The sequence below is a fragment of the Rhamphochromis sp. 'chilingali' genome (assembly GCF_963969265.1).
Source record: "Rhamphochromis sp. 'chilingali' genome assembly, chromosome: 3".
In the NCBI taxonomy this organism is placed as follows: Eukaryota; Metazoa; Chordata; class Actinopteri; order Cichliformes; family Cichlidae; genus Rhamphochromis; species Rhamphochromis sp. 'chilingali'.
In genome coordinates this window covers 5386370-5411614 of record NC_137931.1, presented here as the reverse complement: position 1 = coordinate 5411614, position 25245 = coordinate 5386370, and the positions used below count along the sequence as shown (strand labels likewise).

The following is a 25245-nucleotide window of genomic DNA, read 5'->3' as shown; positions in this document are numbered from 1 at the left end:
AGAGAAAGAATAGACCCAGAGCTGGAGAGAGATGGGAAGAGATGGCGGGAGTGAATGGTTGAGGGTGGGGGGGTTGTGGTGGGGAGCTAAACAGATTGTTAAAGTGAGTGAGAGTGGAAGAGAGTGAATAGAGGAGGCAGTAAATGGAGGGAGAGTCGTTGGAGAACACCATGCAAAGTTTCCTAAAGAGAGAGATGAGGACGAGAGGAAGGCAGGGAATTAAAAGTGGCGAGAGAAAGAGTTCAGTAGAAAGAGGGATGAAGAGCGGATAGACGGGGAAGTGTAGGAAGTGGTGATCTGACAGAAAGACCAAATGATTCTCCATTTAATGTTTCTGGTGAACTAATAATTTTTACTACTAAAAACAAAAAACCCAAAGAAAACACAGCCAACACACAGAGTCCATTCAACAACTGTTAGTTGAGGTTAGTTGTAGTTTATATGTATAGTTATTAGACACCCTCAGTTTGAGGATGACAGATTTGCCCATTAAGTCCATCTTTGTGTGCGCTTGGACAAAGAGTCCAGCCCCACCCACCCACCCCACAATCAACAGGACACCAGGTTTAGCTTGTCAGCTCTACCTGTCCCGGTTTCAAACTGTACAGACGCACTACAGATGCCTGAGATTCATAGGTCTGTATTTTTTTTTTCCTCCTCTTTTTGAATTTTTATACTCGGCCCAGTGGCCTGAGGCATTACTTGGGTTGTCCGGTACACGGTATATGAGAAACATTGTGAGGGGATTTGTTGACATTCACAGTCAAGGACAAAGTGATTAGATTTTGCTATTCAAGGTCATGGTGAGCCAACGTAGAGCAGATTAGTTGAGTTTTAAGCTTATCGAGGCAAAATTTCACACATTTCTAATTATAAAAGCACAAAATCATAGCGGGATGGCATTTTATATCCGATGGACAAAGGTGTAAACGACAACTTTTTTTTTTTTTTTTTTTTTTTTTTTTTTAATTATTAACTCATATTTACTATATCCACATCATGATGATATGGAAGCCCGTTTCCGCCACAAAAAGAAAAAAAAAAGGATCCATAACTCGAAATTTCGAGTTATTTTCTCGAAATGCTTTTGAGTGCACGTTCTGCGCCATATGCTTCTGGGTAACAAGAAAGTGACCTCATTCATGTAGTTTACTGATTGGCAGAGCTAACTCCAAATTTTGAGTTAATAAGTCGAAATTTCAAGAAAATAACTTGAAATTTCAAGTTATTGATAGTTGTTTTTGTTTTTTTTTAGTGGCGGAAACGGGCTTCCATATGATGATACCTTTATTTGACCTTTTTTTTTTTTTAAAGCAAAAAACAGAATTACAGAGTCCTGAATCCTACAAGTTGTTTTTGACTCAGGTGTTAGTCAGTTCCTCATTTCCTGTTGTGCTCAGTCTGAGGTAGAGCAAGTCTAATTTCTTGTCTAATAAACCAAACCTCATCTGGAAAAAGTCAGATGAGTGGCCCACCTGGTTGTGCTGTTCTTGTGGTTCTTGCACAGCTTCCTCTGCACACAGTGCAGGTAAAGCTTGTTATGCTTGTCGGTCCCCTTCTGCAGGGCTTTTGGACGTCGTTTAGGAAGTACAGCAGGTCATAATAATGGCTCTTAATCCACATGCATATTAAACAAAAGTCAAGCAAATGACTCATGAATCATGTTTAAATTGCCTTGTAATAAAAATTTTAGTGCAGCTTGTTTCAACAATTAAAGTACATAAAACTTGAGAAAAATTCAGCAATCATTTGACTTTAAAAAAAACAAAACATTTCTGTGTCCCCTAGATGACTGCTAAAAGTCAGAACTACCTGTTTCAGGTTTTCAGCTCAAATGAAAGATGACTGACTGAAAACATCAAATGCGGTGCCGTTCTGCCTTTTTTTACTTTATTGAAAAAGTAGAGCAAATGGTTGCCAATCAAAAAGCGGGAAACCGAGCGCTAGAAGAGGAAAAGGGAAGGGACGGGTTTGACAGTCGAACACAAATTGAAAATGTTGCACAGAGTTGCACTGTGCCATAATTTTCACTCCATTACGTCCCACAGTTAAACCGGAGTAGGAACAGAGATGCAGCTTTGAAGAAATCCTTGGAAACAGCAGATCACAGTGTCATCAGACTGCTAAGGCAGCAGTTTTCAAGCAGAAGCGTCGCACATGCAAAGATAAAACATCGTGACCGCACGCAGGGGGATTCTTCTGTTTGGGCTTACACTGCGTGCCAGTCAACAAGAGAGAGTGTCAAAATGTTTCCGACTATAGAAGGCAGTGTTTCGTGGATGCCAATGTGTGATGTGATTGCATCATTAGTCAGGTTGATTGCTTGCAGAAATCTATGGGGCAGTCTTGTGAAACAGTTAACTCTTAAAAATTCTATTCGCTTTCTGGTAAAACACATGTCTGCAGAAAATATTTAGCAGCTCTGCTGAGACCAAAGATGCAGGTGGAAGTGAATATTCATTTCAGTGGTTTAATGAAACGTGCAATCTTACATGGAGATACAGTATTTAAGGTGCTAACGAAAGTGAAAGTCAATATTTCGTGTGACCACCTTTATTCTTCAGCATAGGCTGAACCCTCTTAGGCATCTTTCTCATTATTTCTTTAAGCAGTCTTCAGGAATAGTTCTCCAGGCTTCTTGAAGGACATCCAAAGCTCTTCTTTGGATGTTTCGGCCTTTTGTTCTGTTCTGTCGACATGATCCCACTATGCTTCAATAATGTGGAGGTCCAGCCTCTGGGGAGGCCAGTCCATGACTGATGGTGTTTCCACTGGTATCATTGTCATGCTGGAAAATGAAGCTGTTGTCAGTCTTGTTCTTTCCATATGCTACTGTATGGTGGATCAAATATGTTTTCTGCTTTCATAATTCCATCAGTTTTGACGTCTCCAACACCACTGGTTGAAATCTAGCCATAACAGAGCCTCCACCGTGTAGACACTCACTCTTGTACCTTCACATTTATTTGCTTTGTGTAGGTAGACACTTTACTGGTTTATCCCTTCAGTGCCTTTTTAATGCTTGAATGATTGATAGGTCTGTACGAACTGGCTTAAGAAAAAAAGCATTTCTGTTAAACTGGTCAGGTGCAAGGACTGGACTGAAAATGAGGGGAAAATGCAGTCGGTGTCCAAAAAAATGTTAAAACATTCAGAAAGTCAGGAGAACTAGTGTTCAAGAGCAATTTTAAAAAAAGACCATGCCTGGCTCCTTGAAGCAAATAAAAGGAAATGACGGATGGCTTTTGCATAGTGCTGTAAATTCATGGAAGTCTGGATAAATGTAGGTTTCCCAGCTTATCTATCTTTTGTAGTGTAAACATCTAAAAGCAATAACAGACCTAAAAATATATTTCCTATGAAGTCCATATCAGTGTGGTCATTCGTTTTAAGGCAGCTGTATGTCAGTGTGTCAGATAAGAAGTACAATTTGCCTTCATTTACTGGTGTTCTTATTAAACATGCAGCGAGTAACGAGGGAAACTTAGCCTCCCGGTGGCTTTGTTTCTGTGAAGCTAAATGGTGTTTTTATAGTGTTTAGTATTCCACTCTACCAGTGCTGTCCTGCTTTATGGAGCAGAGAGCGCACACACAGTTTCATTAGATGCACTGGTGGTAATCGTCAGTCTTTTGTGTTCGTGTGTGTGTGTGTGTTTCGGGCAGTTTACGCCTTGGACTCTTCTCAAGGGATTAACCCAGAGAAATCCAATCAGACTGTTTTCATTTCCACCGACAGCCATTTTAGTTTTATTAGCTCAGACAGGAGCCAGATATTCTATTAGAGATCCACTGTAGTTTAGTTTCTGCCATCCTATCACCAGAGAAGAAGACCCTTTTTTGCTTAATGAAGCTGCTGCAGCACCAAAACTCAGGCTGGGATTTGGATACCATTTTTATCACACACTTCCTGATACACCAGGATATCAGTGGCGTTGCTTCCACTCTATCAGATGTGATTTTCCCCATACCAGTCACTGCACACCAAAGCTGCCTAATGTGTAGCCATGTCAGCTTCACGTGACAACAAGAATGCATGAAATCAGATTATTAAGCAGCCTAAACATGCAAAGAGGGACCAGTAGTGGTGTTGGTCTAATCATTTATGTTATTAATCGATAGATTCCTTTTTAAACCTCGATCTGTCACCTCACAGGCCTGAGAGATTAAAGTGCATGGATTTATAGCTTAGACCCGAGCAAAGTTAACCCGCTTCAAATTTAATAAGTGAAATTCAGAGATGGCTTATTTTTACCCCCTTAAGGTTGTTGACACACTGCTTTAGGGAACAATATTCGTCAAAATAACTCAGTGCTACAATTAAATGATCACTTGAGTTTGATTTGTTTTCTTTCTTCTCATAGTTGACATGAGTTTCCATTTTTATGCACTGCACTCAAATGACGAGGGGGCTGGAGTCAAAGTCTCGCCACCGAGACCTCATTTAAACAGGCCAAGAAAACGATCAATGATCGCCATTGCATCCTCTGGTCGTTGTGGAAAAATGTGTACTCCCCAACCAGCTGACAGGTAGTAGCTGGAGGTTGCTAGCTGTCAGTCACAAAGTGGGTATTGCATTTAAAACCTACTTGTGAGTACTTTGGTTACTAGCAGGTTGCCACTGCTTCCCATAGTTTGCATGGAAAATACCTACTTGCTTGCAAACACTTGCATCTACTCGCCTAGCAGTAATTTGCCTTAGCAATAAGCAACATGTTAGAAAAGACTCACATGTTTCCATCTGTGGTTCACATCTTCAATGCAAACTACGAACAACTGCAGCAGCCTGCTGCGATAATAGATCATGGTTTGGGTTCAAATATACCCTTTTACAGTCCATGGCTTTAACTCATGTTTTACTTGCGCTTATTCACCCGGTCACCCAGATGTCCATTTGTTTTGTTTTTTTTCCTTTTGAGGTAGGACAGTGTCCTCAAACCAGATGGCAATGGTATCAGACAGTTTGTTTCTAATCCCTTTGCAATTCTTAAGATGACGCAGAGACACCACAGAGCTTTGCTGCCAGCTTCACAGGAAGCCCAGTAAAGGGTTAAGAGTTCAGTACGCCTGAAATAAGCCAGATCGTCTGACCACGTCTGAAAGCAGACTACCTGGCACAAGAAGCCGGCCGTCATAGGCTGCGTCTCACTGTGTCTCAGTGCAACTGTACAAATGGAGATAACGCCACACACTTCAGGCCCAGCTCGACTCAAAGGCTTTTTCCCTCCTTCTGTACATGAAACGTGATTGAAGTAGTTGTGTGAAGAAAGAAACACGAGGACATAAGGGAGATGCTGAAATTCTGTTTGACAATCCAGAAAGACTTTACTTTTTGCTTTTCGTTTTTTTTTAAGCGTCTTTTGTGCAGCCCTTTTGAGATGATACATCGTGGGCCACTTACTGCTTTTTTCCTGCAGATGATCATTACCTAATTGCAAACAGTTTGACCAAATCTTTGTTTATTAAAAACACAAACTAGCTTATTTTACAGTCTGTTAGATCACCCTTAGAGCAGCTTTCTTTTTTTCTTCTTTTTTTTTGATGCCGTGCTTACATGCAGTGAAATTATGGAAATAGTTGTGTGCACGTGCTTATGTAGCAGCACATCCACACTTCTTCTTCTTTTTTTCCCCTGTTTCTTCTGCTGGCTCTGTTTGTAGTACACAGGAAGCTTAAAGGCAGTGTTTAAAGCTTGTCAAGTAACTGTTGAGAGAGTTCACGAGTTCATAAAAGAGGGGTAGGAAGGTCTGGACAGCGGTCTAGATTCAGAGGAGGAACAGCTGTGGGCAAGAGGTTGTGCGTCACCCTGCTAGTGGGGGATCAGTTACTCCTAGAGCCCCTCTCGTGAGGAGGGGGCGGGTGGAGGCCTCTCTCTGGTGATACCGCGTCCTCTCCAAAGGCACAGCTTGAGATGCGTTCACATTTCCGAGTGCCTTTTTCTGCCGTTTATTTATGGCTGTGTAATAAACAAAATAATCTTCTCAGTCACTAAGTATTTTAAATCCCCTCTCTTCCTACCTCCTTCCCTCCTTCCTTCCCCTCGTTCTCCGTCCGCTCCACCATCAAGAACAAAGAAATAAAGGAAGGAGGCTAACTGAGAAAGCGGAGGCTTTCTAATTATAGCTCCGTTCCTCGAGTAGCGGTGTCGTCGCTGAAACAAGCAACCGGAGTTCATGCATCAGAATTATGCAAAGCGCGTCTTTGATCACTCACGGCAATGTCAGACTGTAACCTGGTGCCATCACAGCGTCAGAGAAATGCCTATCTTCTGACTGTCAGCTAGCCACTTTTTAAATGATGTCATTATATAAGAGTGTAGCTGTAGTCATTATGCAGTGGATTAACGTCTTTTTAAAAATCTTTTCACATACCGAAATGTGCTATTTTTACTCTTTTTTTTTTTTTTTTTTTTTTTTTTTTTTTTTTTCTCGCAGGTATTCAGGAAAAGTGTGTTTGGCCAACAAATTAATGTAACATTGAATGGAATCACTTTGTTGAACATATAACCAGGACATACCAGAGAAAGGTGGCACTCAAAGAATAGAAACCCATGGTCGCTGTCTCAGTCACTGTGCCCAAAGAGTCAAACCTGAGCTGTTTCCCTGGTCCGCAGGTACAGCAGAGCTGCACGACAGGCAGACATGATATCATAGTAAAGATGAAGCAAATGTACTAATCATCTTTAATGGGTGACTGAAGCTATATCGTGGACTATCATGGCATTTGTTTAGTGCTCTGTTGGGTTGACACAGACACGTCAAATGTATCAGCACTTTGAGTTGAGTTGGTAATTAACCCTTTAAAGCCGGTCAGAGCAGCACGCTCCATTTTGCGTAACTATTTTTAAATCCCGGTAGCACTGCAACCACGTAAGCTAGCACAATAATTTTTTTTGCATATGAAACCGGAGGAGTTGTACTTACATCTGATGCCATCAGCTTGTCCTAGGTCACGGTTTCCTTCCACATATAGCTTTGCAAAAACTGCATAAAAAGCACTTGCACCAACAAAAACATAATATTCCAGAAACACGTTTCTGGGATGCTTAGAAGTCATATTGCACTGGAAATAGTTTATTTTGATGCATATGCTGTTTTTGTGCAAATTTGCAGTATAATATTTATTTTCATTTTTCCTGCAGTATATAAAAATTGGTGTATTTCAAAAATAAAACTATGAAAACACTCAAAATAAATTTCCTGTGGTGGGAAACTATTTTGTGCAACTTTTTTGTATTTACAGTTTTGAGGGATAAACCTCTTAAATTTCTCTAACTAGAAATGTATGTTAAAAAACAAAAACGATTTTCAATTTTTTTGTAGTTTATTGCACTTTTTTGCAATTTATGTAATTACTATGCACTTAATGCAGACATATTATTAAAATTTGGGCTATAATGGTTGTATTGATGTATAGCAACTTGAAATGCTCCCAAAAATGGCTCCACAGCATGTAAAAATATAATATGAGCTCTGGCGGACTTGGTTCTATGGTAGGTCTTAAAGGGTTAACTTATATTATCGTGTTTGCACATGTCTAGTGCGAGTATGAACTTGCTGAGGCGGTGGGGTTGTTTTAAAGTCCCCAGGCTGTTTCTGAGCTTTTTAGATCATCCGGTCAAAGGATTGACGTGGTCACGCTATAGGGAGGCGTCTGTCATCCTGTCTGTCCATTGTTCACAAGAATAACTACTCTTCCTGGAGTGTTGGTCAGCTTTTATTGAAATGCAAGGATCACCTAATGGATTTTGATTATATTGTGGTCAAGGTCATATTTGTCATTCTCTGTGGATTTTAATTCTCATTAGTTTATGCAAAACAGCCAAACCAGTGACAGGGAAACTTCTCACCTTTTTTTCTGTGCTTCACACATTATAATAACCTGTGAACTGCGGTGGATCGTGGGCTGGATGAGCTACAGCGTCACCAGTGTTCTGGTTATCAGAGTTGTCTGGTGGCTCCATGCTTCGTAGTTTTTATGTGGTTGTGTTTAGATAGGAGTTTCCAGATACCATTACCAAGGTGGCTGCTTGGGGTGTGCCGTCTTTCTTTCTGGGATTTATCAATACAATGGCACGATTTACACAAACATTAGCAATCAAATGGTAACCCAACCAAATTCTACCACTTTTGAAAAGTTAAACTAAAAGTTGGTGTATCTGACATGCAGTAATAATGATACATTTAAAAAAACCAACCACACATTTCTAATAGGAGCACCTACCATTGTAGCAGGATATAATGAAATAAAAGGAACAGCAAAATAAACCTTCCTAATCTCTTTAAGCTGAAGTCTCTGTATGAAATATGCCTGTGCCTGAGATTATTATAGCTCATTTGATGACATCATAAAGATCCAAGACTAGAGAAAAGTGCTCGAAACTAGTCATTTAGAGGTGTCTGATGAGTCCGCCGCCTCTAACACTATTTATACAGTAAATAGCATGATGGGTCCTCTGTTCTATAAATTATGAGTGACCACTTTTTTTTTCTCTAAACAACTAGAAAACTTAATTTGAACTTTTCTTTCACTCCTCCTTTTCCTTCATTTAAACCAGTTCTGAGCGCAGGGCGTGATTCTTCAGGTCACTTTGAGTCCACCGCCCAGGAGACCATCATTCATATCATACTCATCATTCATCTTGCACAGGAACTCTTTCCATGTTTTTCTTTGACTGAAGCGTGTGCTGGTGGGGATCAGGTTTGGAGGAGCAGGCCTCGGTGTATTTCACCGCGCCTGTGCTCCAGAGTCTCAGAGGAGTATTGGCTTACTTTTAGGCAAGCCTCGAGGTACATTAGGTTTGAGAGGGGAAAACAGCTTGAAACACTTAATGTGATGGTGGTGATTGTTCGTAAATACTTACAACCCTTCTGTTAGTGGTGAAAGTTTTATCGGGGCAAAACGGGTACGACCATCCTGAAGTGTCCTGGAATAAACTTGAAGAAATGTGATCTTGTCTTTAAAGTTTGATTAGCTGTAACTCTTTGTCATTAACTTTTTTTACTAGGAGAGGCAGAAGTGAGGAAGGACTTGATTATTTTCTTGATTAATCATTTATCCTGTTAAACACCAGCACAATTTTTTTTTTTCTCCATCCTAGATCACAAACACACGGACCAGCAGCCAGTTCTCACAGTCAAGCAGACCAGATTGTCACATTATAATTTTAGCCTTAATTTTGGCATTTTTTTATCTGCGCTGTAGCAGCTTTGAGGAGACGTAGCTTTCTTGAGGATGTTACAGGGTAACTCGGCCCTGTCTCCATGTCAGAACTTTGAAGTCTTCGGTCGATTCTGGTCAGTGAGTCTGGAGGGTGTGTGTGTGTCTGGTGTGAGGTCAGTCGACCCGCGGTGTCACCTCCTGTTTCCTCCTCTTTGGTTGGATGGAGCGCTCGGCTACTTGTCTTTGTGCAAAAATATCAGTGCCCTCCCTCTAGGCTGTCTCAGTGCATCTTCATCATCACCGCCATCAATTGAGTCAGATTTAACAGTGTGAAGGGAAGCTTTATGACTTTATGTGAGCGTCGCATTAACTCTTTAAAAATGACCAAATCTTAACTGATTTCTTTACCTTGATATCAAAGATTCTTCTGATAATTGAAAGTTGAAAAGAAATGATTTGCACATTATTGTACATTGTTTACATAAAACAACTGCATATTACACAATAACGATAATTTAACCAGTACAAATGTGGCTAACTCCACTGAAATCAGGCTCTGCACACGACAAAAGCGGCTCCTCTCCTCTAAATGAGAAGCAGTAGAGTTGATTTGCCAAAATTACATCCTAGTGTCCAGTGTGTCCACTTCTCCACTAACAGGAAGTGATTGATTTAGACTTTGGAGAGAGGACGGCCGGGGAGGAAGCGCGCTGCGACTTCTAATCTTGTGCTCTTGGAAAAGCAGCACCTCAGAATAAAAGTGCAGTTTGCTGAAGTTCTGCTGTTGTTATTTCAGCATTAAATTTAAATTCTCATGAATAAAATCTGCATGTTTAGTGTGGTTGCGTTACCATTCAAGAAGGTTTAAAGTAGAATTTGTAAGTTCATAAAAGCAGAATAAATCCAGAGAATATGGAGGCAGAAAAATGATGATACTCATCAAGCTGTACAGCGGTGCATAAAAACACGCGCTTACAAATGGTAATTTTTATTGGGTTTATGTTGATAAATCAATATAGTTTTGACAAATAAAAGCAGCTTACACTTAAAAATATTTCTAAATTGGACCATCGGACGATCGGATACAATCATGCTAAAAAGAAAGTACACATTATGTCAGGTTTTAAGGTTTTATAAATCGGACTGTGAAATGAGGTTAATTCACCTTCAGATGAACAACAACATATGACATATTATACTTTATTATTTATTTAATAAGAATTAAGCCTTAATACAGAACCAGCCCCTCATTATTCAGTAGTTTGTAGAACCACCTTTAGCAGCAATAGCATGAAGTGTTTATTTCCTGTGTGACTTTGTCAGTCACATCATGGTGAAGGAGTTTTGATCCACTCCGCCTTAAAAGATTACAGCATGTAATCGGGTTCAGATCTGCACTTTTTCAGCCATTCTGTTGTAGATTTGTTGCTGGACTTGGGATCATTTACCTGCTGCACGATCAGTTTAAGCCAAGCTTTAGTTGTCAGACAGGTGGCCTCACATTTGATTGTAGACTACTTTGATATATAGAGGAAATCATGGTCGACACAATGACTGCAGGGCGTGCAGGCCCTGTGGCTGCAGAACAAGCTCAAACCATCGCGCCTCCACCACCGTGCCCGGCAGTTGGTATGAGGTGTTTGTGAATTATGTCCAAGCATCTCCACTTTTCTATCTAAAGAATGGTTTCCGTAGGTTGCTACGCTTTGTTACATTTTAGCAAACACATACTTTTTCAGCTTTCTTCTAATTGTATCGTCAACAACTTTGCCATTTAACATACTGAGAGTCTGAGATGTTTCCCTGTGCATTGCCCTGTCTGACCTTGATGGGAGTTTGCAGGACATCCGCTCCTGGGATGATGGTTATTAGTAAGAATCCAGGTTTTAGTCTCTTCCGCACAGACCACTCTTCAGAACATGGTCAGAAATGTTTTAATGAAAATATAAACGGCAGCATTTGCCTCAAAAACTTTACATCAGTCTGACTACGTGTGGGATAAGGTGACATTTTGCCGTCAGTGGAGCTAAAACTTCAAAAGAAAAAGGTACACGCTTTAGGGCTCGTCTTTGAATGCTGCTTTAACCTCCTAAGACCCGAACTCTTCCACGGCATGCATTTTTAATTTCTCTTTGATATTTAGGCACATTGGGGCCCGATAAATGTAAAAACAAAGAATTACCAGATTTTTTTTAACCTTATTTTTGTTTTTATGAAAAATCAGAGCCACATATGAGGATATCCATTTAAAATTTTGATAGAACAGTAGCAGAATAATGTCCTCGTAAGTGGATATCAGACCAAATTGAGTATTTTGGTCTAAATAACCCAAAATAGGAGGTTAATTTCAAAAAGTGGTTTATGGTGTGATATTGGAAGGGGTGATGAGATTTCCTGCTAAATCGAGATTATTTTTGAAATGTTCTGGTCTTGCTGTACTGTACATACTGTACTTTTTGGGGGGCCCTCTGGTCATCTTCTGGTGTGGCGTTCAGTCACACAAAACCTTGACTATCTACAGCAAAACTTAATGAAATTTCAGCCTAGTGTCACACACAGGAGGGCAAACAGTTTTCAGGTGATGACCAATATTGAGACCTGGGGGTGCTAAACTTGATACCAAGGTCGGTGTTATTACTATCGCCGCTGCTGCTCACGCTACTACTGATTTTTAATGATGTAGCACTTGAATATTAAAGCCATTAGGGAAGAGAGGGAGAGAGAAATTGAGATGTGATTCATTTCTCTGCTCTGGCTGAGTTCACTCCTCTTCTCAGTTTTTTTCCTTCTCTTCATTATATTCGCTGCATCCATTCTCCCCACCTCTTTCTTCCTCCCCATGTCTGTTTCTTTCACTCTTTTTTTCATAATTGTTTTTCATCATCATTTATCTTATTCTTTCTTTTTTCTTTTTTTTACCCTGCAAATGTTCCTTTTATTTTTTCATCTGTATCCTCTATTTGTCTCCTAAATGACAGAGGATGACTAAGACTCCATGGGGTTTTTATTGTGCTTCAGTGTGTGTGTGTGTGTGTGGGAGGTAGAGTGCTAATAGTCTCGCTCGCTCTCTCTCTCTCTCTGACAGACTAATGACTAGTTTGTGCTTCTGTCTCTCACGCTCGCTCTCTCTCCCCTTCTCTCCCCCTCTCCCTCTCTCTCTCGCTCTCTCTGAAATAATTAGCTCGCTCGCCCCCTTTTCCAAAGATTGCATCTATTATCACGAATTCTATCAAACTCTCGTCCCCGTTTTTATTTCTTTTGTCATCGCTGTCGCCCTTTTATGATGCGTGTCTGTCTCCCTGTCTTTTTATCTTAATGTGGGAAAAGGAACGCCGGCGTTTATAATGTGGTGATAATGGATTTATTCTGCTTTCTAGATTTCCTCCTCTCTTCTGTTTGTTATCGTAGTGAAATTAGGGCTGTGCTGGACCTCAGAAAACACTCAGTTTCTACAATGAAGTCGGTACAGTAGCGCTTCTCTGTAAGTGTTAGGCTGGTTAAGGTCTATGTTAGCCAGTGTTAGTGACTTAAAGGCTTAAAGAAATACTTAAAACTGAGCTGGGGTGTCGTGATCAGCGGCAGTAACACACACTTCAGCTGCCGTGCCTTCTCTGACTCTTCTGTCAAATAAAGCGACTTTGTTCTCCTAAACAGCTCGTTGGTTTGCGCTTGATCTCTTACTGGCTTCAAATATGTCACATCGCTGCAGTAACGCTATCTTTTAATGGCACTTCTAATGTTCTTTATTAACTGACACATACAGTATTTTGCCTTTGAGCTTTCTTTTGTAGTTTGTAAGGTTCAGGTTGAAGGTATTTGAGAGACGATGGGATTGGTTGGTATAAGCACGTTAACACGACGTGCGGATATTGTTAAATAAACGCTCAGTTTTGTATTGAATGGAAGTACTCACTGAAACATTACCACCAAAGAAAACCTGTATAATACTGATCTGTGTTCAGGTTGTACAAAGTGTGTCCATAGTGGGTTTAGCCTTGTTTGGCAGTCCAGCTGTGTCCCATCTAAACAGACCAAACGAGTTACACAAATTTCAGCATAGGTTTAAAAAAATGGTTTTAAAGGTGTTCAGAGGTTCAACACTTAGCTAATAGTGCAGTTACTGAATGTCAGAAACTACACTGCACTGCACATTCCTAATATATGTATGAATGATTAGTTAATATCTAATTTGTATATTTTCTTCTGTCTGTATTTTGAATATATTTACACACAGGCGGGGGGGTTGAATCTAATGCACAGAACTTTTGGATCTAATATGCCAGAAAATGAAGATCTTTGAACCTGGTTTTATCCTTAAGTTCGTATTTTGTATCTTCAACTATTTAAAATCCCAAAAGGTTGATTCTGTTCATCTGGACGCGGCTTTTTCTGAAAACGCTGCGTCCAGATGAACAGAATCAACCTTTTGGGATTTACTTGGATGATTGAGAATGCATCAAGACTATTTAGATACTAAAAAACGTATATATTGATGTCTATTAGTTAAAATCATCACCACTCTAAACATCTTAAAAGTCCATCACAGCTTCACTTAAATTTGTTTCTGTGTGTCTCTCAGACGACCTGGCGTACGAGGTGAAATGGTTTTTCACCCGGCTGCGCGGCGGACCCGCGTCGGTCCAGGTGGCCAGCGTTGACCGCTTTGGCGTTGTGAGAAAAATCAACCGTAATTCATCCAGCGACGTTACAATAGAGCGCAAAGACACACACACCTACCTGCTCAACATATTTGGCACTCAGGACAGGTGAGGTGCAAACGAATGATTTGTCTGTTTAATCCCTTTTTGGCTGAGAGACTTGCACAGCACCATGACCGTCATCACAACAGCCTGTGTCCTCTGTGGTTTCCAGTGACAGTGGGGAGTATTTCTGCTCCGTCACTCCCTGGTACCTGTCGGCCTCAACGGGAGCCTGGACAGAAGCTCAAGAGCTGACATCATCCAAAGTCTTCCTCGCTGTCAAATTTGCAGGTGTGGTGCAAAAGACACGCAGTTACGTTATAACATGAACACATTGAAACATAAAAGTCTATGATATATGTGCGTTATTTTGTTATACGTAACACCAATTCTCTTGTTTCCTCTCTCCTTCTGCAGTTTGGGACTCCCTAAAGTTACCTCTCTTATATGGTGCATCAGCCTCACTGGGTAATATAGTCATTATATGTTTGTTGTACTTCAGAGACTTTGCTTTAGGCAATCTTTAATTGTCTATATCCTTTTCTTTCATCTAGATGACATATTTTTAGGGATTTAAGATTTAATTATGGATTCATTTTTCCACAGTAATGCCTGATTATCTCCAAGTCCTCTAAGTGAACTTGTACTTTTTACCGCTCGGCCGCAAAAGGCTGATGGGGTATTGTTGTCAGGTCACAGGCAACGCGGACACCCAAGTTTTTGCGATTCGATAATGAGGCGACGTAGGATATTCAAATTGATACCATAGATGCATCTCTTAAAAGGCTCGGACGAGTTTGAGTCCCAGTGACCTTGACCTCAAGATGATCTCAAGACCTGGGAGGTCACTAAATCTTCTAGAAAGCTGAGGGGTAGCACTGGAAACTTTTTTTTTTAATTTGTGACTCAAGCAGAGAAGCTTTGATTCACAGTAGAAAATAATCCTTATGTATTTTATACCGAGCCCTGGTGCAGCGCCTCAATCTATCCTCTCTAAAGCAAGGTGTTTTAGTGACATTTGGCCTTCTTTTAAGATAACCTTCTTCTGATTGGCTACCCTTTGCAAACAGAAGGCCACTCTCTATGATATCATTGAGAGCCAAAAGTAGAAAAAAATGTTTAGACCAGTCTAAAGCCTGGCCTTTTAGCCCATGGGAATTACTTCTACACTTTGCTTGTGTTGAGTATGAGTAACCACTGTTGTGACTGTATGTTTATGCCAGAAAACGAGGAAAAACGCAGAAATCACCAACTCCTGAGTGCAATTCGGTATTTCTTCGACTTTGACAGCTGACTAGCTGTGCACCTAAACAGTACATCACAGCTTTCTGGTTTCCTTGTTCTCCTGTACTGTTCTATAAAGCGTCCTCTTGTGTTATGTGTATAGGATTGTGTGTAGACATTTATGAAAGTGTGTTGTGTTGCTGTTGCAGTGCTGAATGACAAGCTGTTGTTGTCTGATTCTGAAAGAGGGCTAACTAAAATGTTGACTTAGCATGAAGAAAATGTTAAATGTAGCCAAGCACAGCAGAAAAATGTCTCTGGAAAGTGAGAAAAGCTCGGCTCACTGATGCTTGCTGTCAGCGAGGGCGTCCTTGCTAAAAGTGCTGGCCGACAGACTCTTTTGTGTTTTCTTTTGTGCTGCACTGCACTTCGCTTGCTGACGGTGTTCGTCTCTATTTAGGACACATTTCTGATAGCTGGCGTTGTCCGTGCACTGCGGACAAGAGTTTAATCAAAATAGTCAGTAGAGTACAATTTAATTTGCCTTAATTAGCACTGATGGGGATTTTGGAAAGCAAGGATGGGCTTTTGTGTTTGCTCTTCACATAAAAATCTGTGTTTTTATTAGTGATTGTTGCAGCAATGCTAGCAGCAGCTTTGCCACAGAAGTGATTATAGTCCTGACGTAGCCGTAGTCTTCTCGGTGCCACATGAGCTGGAGACGAGGGAATCCCTGCATGTCAACTTTTAGGCGCTTGAACCAGTGCCTTAAACAGACAAGAGAAGATTGGAGTAATGAGACCTTAATCAGAGTTAAAGCTATCTGTCATGTGCTCTCTACCTCCGGAAGTCGGTCCCTTTTCCCAGCACTGGCCAAGAAATTCTTTTGTCAGATTTGTACAGGGCTGTGGTTTAGTGGTTAACGCATTCAGCTTGCATGCAAAAGGTCCCTGTTCAATGGCCAAACTCAATCCTGGATAAAATGGGAAGTCTGTGTCTGGAAGGACTTACAAAGGGTATAAAATGTGTAGCAAATCAGTCAGTACCTTGTGAAATAAAGGAGCAACCAAAAGTACCTTATTCTTCTGTAAATTTGAAGTGTGTGAAGACTAATATTAGCCACTGAACAGGGCCAAAACATTAAAGACACTGTTTTTAGAAGGTTGCTAAAGTTATTCGCTTTTATTGTATTACTAGTTAAAATGGTACTCATGAATAAATGCATCGATAGAAATGGTAGCATTAAGAATCGTTGGATTGGAATGGTTTTATTGGTGTCGGTAACATGGTGCCTGTTCTGGTTTTTCCAGGTGTCGGCCTCTTTTCTCTGGTCCTGGGTCTGGTTTGCGCCCAGTGCTGCTGCCGCAACACCACACACCTTCCACGCTCACGCAACAAACTCATGGACCTGGAGATGGACTGACAAACACTTTCCCCCGCGCCCTCACACTGCAGCGCTCACAGGAAGCACCACACGCATAACAGACACACGCCCATAGACGATTTCTGGGACACCCAGTTGTTCCCGGGCGACGGGCGTTGGGATTAAAACGCATTTTCGCAGTGCTTTAAAAGGTGCTCAGGACTGTTGTTTTTTTCAACTCTGCAGTGTAGGAGCAGGGGACTTTCACGCTCACCAATGGGGAAAAAATAGCCTTTCAGACTTCTGTTTCTATGAAGAAATCTTGTGGCACTTCTAGAGAATTTTATGCAGATAAATTTGTGCCCTGCCGACACCACCGCCGTACAAGAAGCTCTGAGGGATCCAGAGCTTAATATCCGAGGAACAGGAGACTTCTGAGACATCACTGCCACTTGGGAATAAGGGATCAGTAAACAGATCTGCTGCCTCTATAACCACTAGGGATAACAAATGAAGTGCTCAGGCCTGACTAAATGCTTTTTTAGGTTTTCTTTTTTTTTACTTATCCTGATGCCAAGGCAACCAGTAAGCAACGTACCAGTGAATCCCACTATAATCTCTTTTTGGGGAAGCACGTAAAATTCATGGGAGTGCCATTACTTAATATGAATCTGCACAAGGTTAAAAGACATAATATATCCCTACTTAAGTCACATGGGAAACATCTGCTGAAGGTGTTCTGGCATTGCGCTACCACCCCAAAGTATTCCCACCTTAACACCTGGACTATATTTACCTTTATTCTCAACTCTAGTTTTTTGAAAATTCAGAGATTTAAAAGAAATGAGACATTTTTAAGCTTTACACAGAGATATGCAGTGTGTTTGTGTGTGAGATATACTGTACATGGTGCCAATATTTTGAACTAATGGAGGCGTGCTTGGTTCGTATTGCCACATCAACACTTGAACTGCTGCTCAGAGCGGCAACAGCAAGCACTCTTCTTTTATAAATATTCAAAAATGTATCCAGCTGTTATTTTTGCCCGGGTCTTGTGTGTGTTTCGTACACTGTGTGAGTGCTGTGCTACAGTATGTGAGACAAAGAGTTGCATGTACTGTTTTGTAATAACAGTATGATGTCATTCATGAGCAACACAAGGCGTTTGTTTGTTTTTTTTTTTGGTTTTTTTCTCCCCCACGGTTACATTTTGATCACATCAAAGCTTCCTACATCTAGATTTGAAAAGCTAGCTGTCACCTCGCTATGGCAGACTCAAGTTTGTTCGTACTGTGAACAAAATGACAAAAATAGTTTGGGTGACGTAAGGAACTTGGTTTCTTCCGTGGTTTGAAGTTTTCAATAAAGTGATGCATGTTTCTTAGCTTTGGGTATAAAAGGAATAGTCGAATAACTTGGGAAATGTGCTTAGCTTGGTTAGCTTAGCATAAAGGCTAAAGGAGGGGAAATGCTAGCCTAGCTTGTTCAGAAGTGAAGCAGTTTGCTCTGAAAGAACTTACTCTTCCCTCTATATTTAACATTTCCAACCATTTTGCATAACCAACATAAATGAGACTCTGATATTGTTGCTAAGCATTTTATGTCACTTTTGGTTTAGCTAGGATAGCAGTTCTCCTCACAAACAATATAAAATATGGACGTAGCTACTATGATGTCATCCACTGGTTTCTGGAATCCCATTTTGAAGCCTTGAGATGAGCATTTCTACTGTTGCTGTGTTCATTGCAAAAAAAAAAAAAAAAAAGAAGAAATAGTTGAGACAAAGAAGGGTGGGGCCAACTGTGAACCTGTACCGTTATTGGCTAACAACTTGGGAGTGGCAACTTATTAGCTAAGAGACGTGTGGTTCATTCCACAGATAATGTTCCATGAAACACAGCATGACCAGAAGTTACAAAATATAATTTTTAAATTTTAATTAATCAATTTTGCAGCTACATCTATCGCCATCTGGTGGCCTTCAGATAGAATGCCGGTTTAAGGCACTTTTTCCAAACAGACAGCTAACAGCTACATCCATGTTTTATGCTGTTTGTGGTTCCTTTACACACCATGAAGAAGCTACAGTGTAGCTAAAAAACAGACCAGTAAACTTCCAGTTGTTCAAGACGTGTCAACAACCAACGCGTGCATTATTTTCCCTTTGATATGTTTAGGTTCTGATTTTTCAACAGTCCTGCTGTTTTCCTTGCACCTGCTTGATAAAACTCTAAAATGTATTTCTATAAACAACAACAAAAAGAAACCTGCAATAATCTGCAATAATCAGCCAACTGGCAAAGTTAGCTGTGTCCAACTCGCATCAGCTGACATCTGTTTAGTCTCTGTGGAGTTTTTATCGCAAGTGAATGAACTTGCAATGACGGGTGTGTCGTGCCGACTGCTGTGGGAACACACACATACTTGAAGCAACCACACACACAGAAAATGAGGAAGTTTGTGTCCAAACCCAGCAGGATCCAAGTGGGCCTGTTGGGTTTTTAGCATGATGTGCCAGCCGGTTTTCTCCTGAACTGGCTGGGGTTGAATCAGGCTTTGTTTGATGTGTTTTAAAGAGAGTTTTAAGCAACTTTACGAGCAATATGAGGCTGTAGTCGGGTCACAGCTCCCAGAAAGCTAAACTTCTATTATTCACTCTTAATCAGAACTAAAACACTGTTAACTCAGGCAGCCAGTGCGGAGCCATTATCCAGTCACAATAAACAGATGCCCATCACCGTGTTTCTGAGTTAATGTTTTCATATCACATTTTTTCTTTTAACTGAAACCGAAACCAGTGGTCTGCATCATTTCCACATGCATCTTCCCGGAATTAGAAAAACACTGGTGAGTGTTTTGGCTTGGCTTAAGGAGGCTGGTTATTTCAGAAACTTCCAGTGTGGTTCCTTAAATCCTCTCCATGATTATACTGGTGCAGTATTCAGAACAATTTCTTCCACTATCATTAACATACACACACCTACACATTCACAGGTAAACAATATCACTCTGTGCCAGTGAACAAGACCTAAACAAGAAAAGTAGCATCAGTACACATCCCTGATCATGTGATTACATCACTGCAAGACCTCCCCAGTGTCTTTTTATTTTGTCATTTTATTGCAATTAGTATGATGACTCATGATGATGTTTTTTAATAAACAGATTTGTAAGATGTATTCATTCTGACAGTTGTTTCTGTATCGTCTCATTTTATTGTGTGGTGCTTCATGAGGATGATTTCGGTATTGGTCAGTTCCATCTGTCACCTAGGTTACCCTTGTCTTCACTCCAGCTCTTTATGAGCACAGACATGACTATCATGACTATTTTAAGGTTTAACCCCAACTAAAGTTGTTTACGAAGGGGGGGAACTATCCATTGGAGCCAAAACGGTTTTTAATGCTGGAAAAATGGAATTTTAACCTGGGAGTCTGGACGATCAGCTATTTGTTGGAAGCAGTCTTAAGTGGCCATTAAACCTACGGTTTTGGCACATCGGCATTGGATACATTTTCTGTCACTGGCTAGACAAAAAAAGAGAAGAGAAAAGAGAAAAAGTCTGGGTCACTGCCAATCAGATGCAGTGTTGGGTGTATACTGGCAAAATATGGTTGTTTCTGTGTGTCTGAAACTCAGACAAAAGCAGAGCATGAGCGGCTCACCTGTAAACGACACTAGTGACTCACAGTCTGTCAAATGGAAAATCGACCATGTTGTCAGTTACAGTCCCCCGTTTCCCACCATTCAATTAAATATTCATCTAAGAAGTGAGTTTGCCATTACAAGCTATTAATTCATAAATATGGTACTGTGCAAAAGGTTTGTGCCCTTCTTCTTATGGTATATGGATATAGATTATGTTTATGATACATACTTGTATCTTTTGCCAAGGAAATGGGAGGAATTTGTTGAAATATGTAAACATACATGGAAATACAGTATGTAAGGCACAAACGGAGTCGGTCAATATTTGGTATGACCACCTTTATTCTTCTGCACAGTCTGAACTCTCGCCGGCAGCTTTATTTAAGTAGTCTTCAGGAATAGTTCTCCTGGCTTCTTGAGGGACATTCAAAGCTCTTTGGATGTTTGTGCCTTTTGTTCTGTTCTCCTTCAACATGATCCCACACTGCTCCAATAATGTCGAGGTCCAGGCTCTGTGGAGGCCAATCCATGACTGATGGTGTTCCAATGTGTGTTTTTCTATCCAAGTTTGCGTTCACTGCATTGGCAGCGCTTCTGAAAATGGTCAGATAGAGGGACCACATTGAAAATGAGTGAAAAATCAGCCAGTTTCCAAGAAAACCTTCAGAAAGCCTCAGAAACTGTTGCTCAAGATCATTTTTCAATAATAACAAAGTCTGGCTGCTTGACCAGAGACTTTAGTACAGTACTGGATGAGTAACCCAACTGAGAACCACCTTCTTGATCAGCGAGTGCCTCTTCCTAAAGCTGCTCACATTTCAGTGTTTGTATCGTCTGTTGCTGCATGCTGGAGTTGATTTATTGTGTATGAATAAGCCAACACTTCCTGCAGTTGTCCCTGGCTGGCCCACATTTACCCTCTTTCTTTTACAGTTTTTCTCAAATGCTAAAACACATTTCACAAACGTTACCACCAGGTCCCCCAATGTCCAAACACAACACCCTTCTCTAAAGCTACATAAACACAACCACACCTTCCCACTGCAAAACTCAAACTCCCACACCAAGAGAGCAGCTCGAAGCTGTCAAAACTGTAAACACTATACACAGCATTACACACTACAGCAAAACAATTGAAAACACAATGCTCAATTTGTGAGAAGGTTCTTTGTTTCATAACTGCCAATGCATATTTTAGAAACTATACAGTAACGGATCGTCGTAGATCTCTGCAGAGGATTAGGCATTTAGATTTGTGAGTTTCATATGAGTAGTATAAATCTATAGAAAATCCTGCATGTACGTACACTACTGTAACACAACTCAATGCAAAAACAGAATCTATTGCACACAACAGTAATCTTGAAAACATGAACAGGGTGTGAAGTTTTTTTATTTACGTTATTCACACCACACACACACCACAATCACTGTGCGGCATCATGTCGCTGAGCTGTTGCTCGCATCTCGTCCGTAATGATGGTGCGAGGTTGTCTTGCTCTCCCTCCTGGACCTTCTCCTCTCCCATGTTGGCCTTCTCCTCTTCCTCGTTGGTCGCTCCTCTTCCTCCTCTCATTTGAACTCCTCTTCCTCATTGGCCTGCTCCTCTTCTTCCAGGGCCAGCTCTTCTCCCTCCTCTGCATCAAATTCCTCTTCCCCTGACTCTGCCTTCATCCATTGTGTTTGTTTGGAACCTTCAGCATACTGTGCACTCTGAACTTGCTTTTACATGTGGGTACAGCATTAGCAACAAGTGTCTTCAATTTTGAGTCATTGTGTGTAGTGAATGACGCCAGGTGTGTTCCCTGTGTTCAAAGATTGGTGACTGTGGCAAGCATTTTGCATCACATGGGCTTTCATTTGAGGATATGAGCAGAGTTGTTTTGCAACATGTGTTTTAGCAAGGAAAAATGTGTTTAGATTTATGAGTACAGAGGGTTGTGTTTTGTGAATTGTGTCTTCATGTGACATGTGTTTATGGTACTGGAATATGGTGGCTACATTTAGTAAATGTGTTTAGACTACTGGTCATTTGGGTTACAGGATTGGCTTTTGTGTTTTAACATTTGAGAAAAACTGTAAATGGCTGCTGAATTTTTTCCAGATGATCTGATGTGGTCGTGATCAGCGTTCCCGCTACGAGCTTTGTGACAAATGTGGGCCAATTTAGTTTTCTTTTCCGTCTGTGGGCAAGCCATCAATCAGATTTTTCTGTGCTCCCAAAAACATGGTTTAAAAAAAAACAACCAAAAAGGCAACTATAAAAACTTCTAGCAGAATAAATGTTTTATAATTCAACATTAGACCACGGCTATATCTCTCCCTCTTCCCTCCATGTTGTTCTTTGTGTGTCTCCAATCGGCTTGTTAGCCATATGGGATTCATCTGTTTGTACTTTTTCCTCTATTTGTCACCCATCTCTCTCTGCTGCTGCTGTTTTAACCACTTCTCCATCCCTTTCTCTTAATTTCTCCTCGTCACACCGATCCCTCTTTCACTCCCCCTCTTCATTAGAAATGCAGATGAGCTGGAACCTCAGCCGCTCTCTGGGGCTTTTACACCTCTTTAACGCCAATCTCTCGTTCCATCTCTCTCCCTCTTTCACCACCACCCTTTCTCTCATCTCCATCTCGTGTGGAGAGGGCAGAGAAGAAAGACATATTGAGTGGCTCTGGAGCTGTCTGTGGTTTTGCCAACATGCTCTTGTTCTCTCTCAGGGTCCATTTGACCCATTTTCCAGTTCCTGTATGTTTGCATCTATGTCGCCTATGGATCATTGATAATGTGGCCTTGTCACAACTTAAAGCATTCTGTTCCCAGTTTGATCAGTGGTGTATATGTGTGGGTGTGTGACTGTAAAAAAATAAAAGCTTCCCTTGGTATAGTTTTTTTTTTTTTTTTATTTAGCTCTTGTTCACCGCTGTAAACTCCTGCCGTTTTGGAGATGGCACATTTCATGGCGTGAGCCCTGGCACCGACTCGAACGTGTCACAGCTTAAGGGTTGCTCCACATAACAAAGAATTCAGACAGAAAACTGTAGCAGCGCGTGGAGCAAAGTAAGCAGCCTGTTATCCCCAGAGTCTACCAGAGGCGACGTTTTCTTGTCTTCATTGTAATCAGCGCTGATGTCTCCAGCAGCTCCAAACAGCCCCAGCTCCATCACACCAGTCTGCTGTCTGTTAATGTCCCGTTTCCCTTCTCTACACCCCCACCCCTCTGAACCTCCGCCCAAAACAATACTTTGGTTGCAGTTTATAAAACTGATTTTAATTCTGTTTTGTTTTTGCTCCAGAACATGGGGTTTCCTGCTGTGTTAAAGCTCAAATTAGCCTTGCTTTTGGGAACCTTTGGAGATCAGTCAGGTTGCAGATTTGAAACCATGTCTGCTGAAACTTTCTTGCTATATGTACTACAGACTTGGAAAAGATTTATAGGAGTTAGAAAGGCACACTAGATCCTTTGGCTTGGCACATGAATATCTCCAAAGGTTCAGACATTCTGTACAATCATTTGCAAATCATTTCAACCCTAAATTATACAGATTTGATGCAGATGTAGAAAGTTATCCATAATGTCCTTATTGTTTTGGGACCAGGGGAGCACACATCAATCCAGTTTCAAGGTTCTCACTCAAAAATATCGGCATAGGGCGTGAAATCCCATCATCTGCTATGCTGTTTAATAACAACCAGAAAATTGTTTATCATGTCCCAGTGAAGCAAAGCTTTGAGCTCATTGATATAAAGTATTACTAACACATATAGTCCTTGTCCACCAGTACCTAATGTGGTTAGGCTGGTTTGACTCAGTTTTTAGGGTTTTTTTTACTAGGTGGTAGTGCCTGTTAGAAGTACTTTTTTAGTACCTACTCAGTTGGAGTTCCAAGCGATCCGAGGCTATCCAAAATCGTGACGTCAGCAGACTGCATGTCACCAGTTGGCTCATGAGAGTGTCTCCTTCTCAAAAATCAAAACCAGCATGTTTAAAAACCAACAACGAGGCAAAAAAACACCGTGGTCGCTGAGTGTGACAAAAAGCCAGACATCGGGCAGCAGGTACACCATCGTCTCGATGTCGACCTTTGTTGTGGCTTTCTTGTCGCATTCAAATGCCTCGTTGCTACAATGACCCCAAGCATATTAGCTGATTAGGCAAAACGACCAAAACCACGCCAAGTAGGTACTTGTGGAAGAGGGGGAATACTGAGCTATTGCCAAAAATGAGTTTGATGGGGTTACAGTTACCTTTAAAGGTACAGTGTGTAAAATGTCACCAGTAGATGTCAGTAGATTGCTGATCGCAGTTCATTGAATTCTTACATCACATCCCAACCCCCCACATTTCTAATGGATAATCCTAGCTATGGTGGCCGCTGTAGGACAAGCAACTTTTCCAGCCGTTCATCTGTAGTGAGTGTAGGCTGTCAGTCTGCTATTTACCTCTACTCTGGGTCTTTATGTCTATCTACTCTGGAGGAGGCTGTAAAACTGGCTGACTGATGTTAGCTATACTGCGGTGAGTTGTTGAGGATATGCTGAATATATAATATAATCAATATAATCAGAATGCAATGGAGCTGGTTATCAGAAGCATAGTCTGATTTTTAGGATACTCAAGCCAGACATTAGCTGGTATAATGTTAGCTTCTAACAAGCTGTTGTTGTTTAGCTGGCTTGTTGTCAGCTGTCTGGAGACGGTCGTGTTGGATGTCTACTGTGGTGACAACAACAAACTGTGACAATATTAGGAATAAATAAGCATATTTATTTATTATTTATTAGGTTATTAACTATTTGGACACTATCCTAGATTAAAATCATTACTTTCATATGTTTCTGTTACTCAGACTGTAAAACAACAAAGATACAACAGAACCTAGTTCATGATATCGCAAAGAACGGGAAAAGATTTCAACAGCGACTGCGTGGGTCTGCTGTGCTAAGGATTTCAGATCCTAACATTTCCTGGAAATTCTTGTCAACTTCTGCCTTTTTGTGCAATTGTTGGGGTGTTTTTCAAAATAGGAAACCTGAAGGAGTTCAAACCATCCAGTGAATTTTTCTTTTCTTCTTCTTTTTGCTCCATCAGATTGATTTATCAGCCACGACCCCTCATGCGCTCATGCTACTTCCCAGAACACAAGTCCGCTC

At 40.9% G+C, this 25245-nt stretch overlaps 1 protein-coding gene across 1 annotated transcript in view; it reads left to right on the top strand.

Moving 5' to 3' along the window:
• The window catches only part of ptgfrnb (prostaglandin F2 receptor inhibitor b), a 75731-nt gene extending 57020 nt beyond the window's left edge, over window positions 1-18711 (top strand). Inside the window, exons 12-15 of the mRNA XM_080876900.1 lie at window positions 13739-13925; window positions 14032-14150; window positions 14277-14327; window positions 16394-18711. Of these exons, the coding sequence (XP_080733026.1) occupies window positions 13739-13925; window positions 14032-14150; window positions 14277-14327; window positions 16394-16506 (470 nt within the window). The 3' untranslated portion in view covers window positions 16507-18711. The remainder of the gene's footprint in view (window positions 1-13738; window positions 13926-14031; window positions 14151-14276; window positions 14328-16393) is intronic.
• The last annotated feature ends 6534 nt before the right edge of the window (window positions 18712-25245 follow it).